This window comes from Nanorana parkeri, unplaced genomic scaffold (genome assembly GCF_000935625.1).
Source record: "Nanorana parkeri isolate BGI_ZX_2015 unplaced genomic scaffold, ASM93562v1 scaffold2368, whole genome shotgun sequence".
Lineage (NCBI taxonomy): Eukaryota > Metazoa > Chordata > Amphibia > Anura > Dicroglossidae > Nanorana > Nanorana parkeri.
In genome coordinates, this window is record NW_017308636.1 from 160102 (window position 1) to 163729 (window position 3628).

General features: G+C 52.9%; 1 protein-coding gene across 1 annotated transcript in view; it reads right to left on the minus strand.

The window, feature by feature from the left end:
* LOC108801520 (xaa-Pro dipeptidase-like) overlaps positions 1-2978 on the minus strand; it is a 15130-nt gene extending 12152 nt beyond the window's left edge. The window contains exon 1 of the mRNA XM_018573407.1: positions 2798-2978. Coding sequence (XP_018428909.1) covers positions 2798-2978 — 181 coding nt within the window. The remainder of the gene's footprint in view (positions 1-2797) is intronic.
* Between the last annotated feature and the right edge of the window lie 650 nt (positions 2979-3628).

A 3628-nucleotide genomic window follows, 5' to 3' on the forward strand; every position in this document is an offset into this window, starting at 1 on the left:
TTATGTTCGGATCAATTACACTTTTGTCCCAATTGACATTGCCAGGAGTCACAGATACAGGTAAATGGGGGCCCCATCAAAATGTTGCTATGGGGGCCCCTATGAATTGTATTTACGGCCCTGGTCTGGTGGTCTCGGGTTGTGTTATGGTAGAACCAGCCCCTCTGCGTGCTTTACCTGTTGTGGTCGGGATGAATTTGTTTTCAGCATGTAATGACTTCCACCGGAGAGAGTGTGAGAGAGTGTGTGGGGGGTCATTCATCAAAAGCGGGTGCTGACAGCCACATCCTCCCCCTCAGAGCCGGGCCCCTATCACACCCGACATACAGACACAAAGTGCCTTGTCTTAATGATCCAGACTGCCGCCTGCTTCCTGTGACACTCTGCGGGGCCCAGGCCGGCCCCTTCCACTCGCCCGCACTGACAGCGGCACAAAATTTATAGCGCTGCAGATCCGCCGCAGCCTCTTTTCCAGCCCCGCGTCTGCAGGATGGAGCAGGTGGGGCTGCCAGTGGCCGGCAGGAATTCTGCTGCGAGGAGGTAACGCAGATCTGAAGCCACCTTTTGTCGCCGAGACCAGAGAGGACGCTGCCAGTGATGTAGGTCAGAGTCTGAGGAACATTCGCAGAGCGTTGGCGCTCCAGGATGGAGAGGAAACCGCGTCACGCTTCTGCGTGCACGCCGCTTCCTGGTGAAGTAACAGTAACTGGTCCCCTGCGCCGGTGTTCTATCGAAAAGCTACAACTCGTCGAAATCTCCAACCACCTCACAGCCGGGTACTTGCAAGTTGGAGATTTGCGACCAGACGGCGTTAGACTGCAAAACACAAAGACTGACGGAGGCTCTGCTCAGCTGCATTTTAACAATATTCCGCAGGTGGCAAACTCCACGAGCATTTCTGAAAACGCTAGGCGCGCATGCGCACCGCAACTGTACGGAGCTCCAGTCTTTCTGAGCAACCGGAAGTAAGGTGGTTGCAGGTTTCGATGAGTTGGAGATTTCGATAGGACACCGGCATCGAGCCGCGTTACGCTTTGACACATCATACGTGTCATCGAGGGGTCTTGTATCAAAGGCGTGAGGGAAAAGCAACTAATGCAATCTTCCCGATGTCACATCACTCGGCGGATGTCTATTACTAACCAGCAAACGCTGCGCCTGTGCAAAAATCAGAAGCTGAATTCAAACCAAAAACTTATCTGATTGGTTAAGGGTTAGAAGTTGTACCATACATGCATGGTAAAATGCAGCGGAAACCTTTAGGGCCTGTTCACACCGAGTCCTTGCCTTAATCGCACAGACCTGGTGTGAACGGACCCTTACTTTTGGTTTTGGATAGAGCGGGAAAAGGTTAGAAACTCCCTTGGGTTTTACAGCTGTCTGTGTCCCCGGTGGCAGGATTTAAACTCACTTCCTGTTGTGCTGATAAGAAAAAGGCAGGAGGCATTGAAAAGGTGATATAGTGGTCATCTGGGACAGGAAGTTAAGGTAAATCTCACCAACGGGGACGCAGACAGCTGTGAAACCCAACCCCTTTCCGGCTCTATCCAAAACCAAGAGTAAGGGTCCGTTCACACCAGGTACGTGCGATTAAAGGAGAACTAACTATGGGGGTTAAGGCTTTTCCCCATAGTTCTCCTTAGGGTAACGGGAGGTCACAAACTAGCCTCCTCCCGTCACCCTAGGCTCAGTATATAGAGAGATACAGCGACGCTGCAGCTGAAGCGGATCCCTACAATTATGTCTGGATCTGCCCAGTTGCGTGAGTGACAGCTGGCTCTGACTATCTAGAGGCAGAGCCAGCTGTACCCGCCCCCTCCCCCATCCGTTCCGCCAGTCAGCGCTGGCGGATGGGAGCGGGGAGGGGTGAATCCAGCCCCTCCCCTGTCACGGCAGAGAGCTGTGACAGGATCGAGAGGTGAGCGAACGCTGGTATGTGTTCGCTCACCTCCCGATCTACTGAGCCGACCTGTTACAGTCTCATTGTCACAGGTCGGCTAGAACTATGAGGGGAGTGAAAAGCACTCCTCTCATACTTCTCCTTTAAGGCAAGGACCCGGTGTGAAGGGCCCTAAAGGTTTCGGCTGCATTTTACCACACGTGTAAACCAATCAGTGACGGGCTCGGGGTTTCCCAGGAGACCAGAAACGAAATACAATTCGGAGCAAAATTGTGGCCAAAACGTTTATAACCTTTGTCAGACTTTAAAGGAGAACTGCAGCCTTTCGCGCCGCCGCCCCGTGCTCCCTGAAGCACCGCCCCCTCCAGTTCTTTTTCATTAAAGGAGAACTATGAGGGGGGGGGGGTGCTTTTCACTCCCCTCATAGTTCTAGCCGACCTGTGACAATGAGACTGTCACAGGTCGGCTCAGTAGATCGGGAGGTGAGGGAAAACATACCGGCGTTCGCTCACCTCTCGATCCTGTCACGGCTCTACTTTTTCTTGCATTCTTCCAGCCACCGCACCGTCCACTTCCTCCTCCGGCAGCAAGGGGGCGACGCTCACGTGATGACATGAGTCCTGTAGCAATGTGACCCCCAGCCTATACAATGACGCACCCCCCCAGGGGACGGCGTGCACATAACAGGATCACATGACGAAGGTGACCTGTCAACGCTTAATCAGGGACTTTGTTTCCCCTTCTTCTGGATCAGCTGCGGGGTCGTGGGGGGGTTCTGAGGATGTGATCGGTTCGCGTGAGTCTACAGCCTGAAACTATGTAACACGTTTACAATCTACACGTGGAAACAATGTGATCACGTGTACTGTGTGTGTGTATCAAGGTTGAACCTCTCACCGGGTTTCACGGCGTTCATGACGGCGCGGGACGCCTTGAGCACGGCTTCGTAGATGGCTCTTTGGTCGGCGGTGAATTTGCCGTTGGCGGGGAAGGAGCAGGTGATGTCCGAGCTGTAGCAGTAATATTCTCCTCCCATATCGAAGAGGCTGCAAGGAGAGAGCAGAGGGAGGCCGGACATTACTCATTTGTTCAAGAAGATTATATAAAAAGCAAAAAGACAACACAACAGAGGCGCCGGACCGAATGCAGATCAGACTGACGCGTTTCAAGGGGCCAAAACACTTTATATTCATAGTTACATAGTCGGTGAGGTTGAATAAAGACACAGGTCCAGTGTGTGTGTGTGTGTGTGTGTGTGTGTGTGTGTGACGGGAGGACGCTAGTTTGTGTGCTCCCGTTACCCTAAGGAGAACTATGGGGAAAAACACTGACCCCATAGTTCTCCTTTAAGAGGCCAACACACTCCACCTTCATCAGGGCCACCTGTAGCATGCAGGGCCCCCCGGTGCCATGTGACACGGTTTTGCTGCAGCCGGCATCAGAAATCCAGTGTCAGCTGGTGTCTGGAGCTAAGGGGGGTGGTGAGGTCACTCTGTCACGTGACAGTGCTCAGGCCAAGCCATTGAATGCTAGACCTGAGTGTTGTCACAGGAGTAGAGATCACATGATCATCTATAACCGGGAGCACAGAGAATACAAACCCTCCCACACTGCGTTCCAGAGAAAGAAGACTCAGACCCAGAATGTAATCAGTCTGCTGAAGGCAGGATGAAGCATTTCCTCAGTCTCCCCCTCCCCCATTGATCAGTCTGCTGCAGGCAGGAGGAA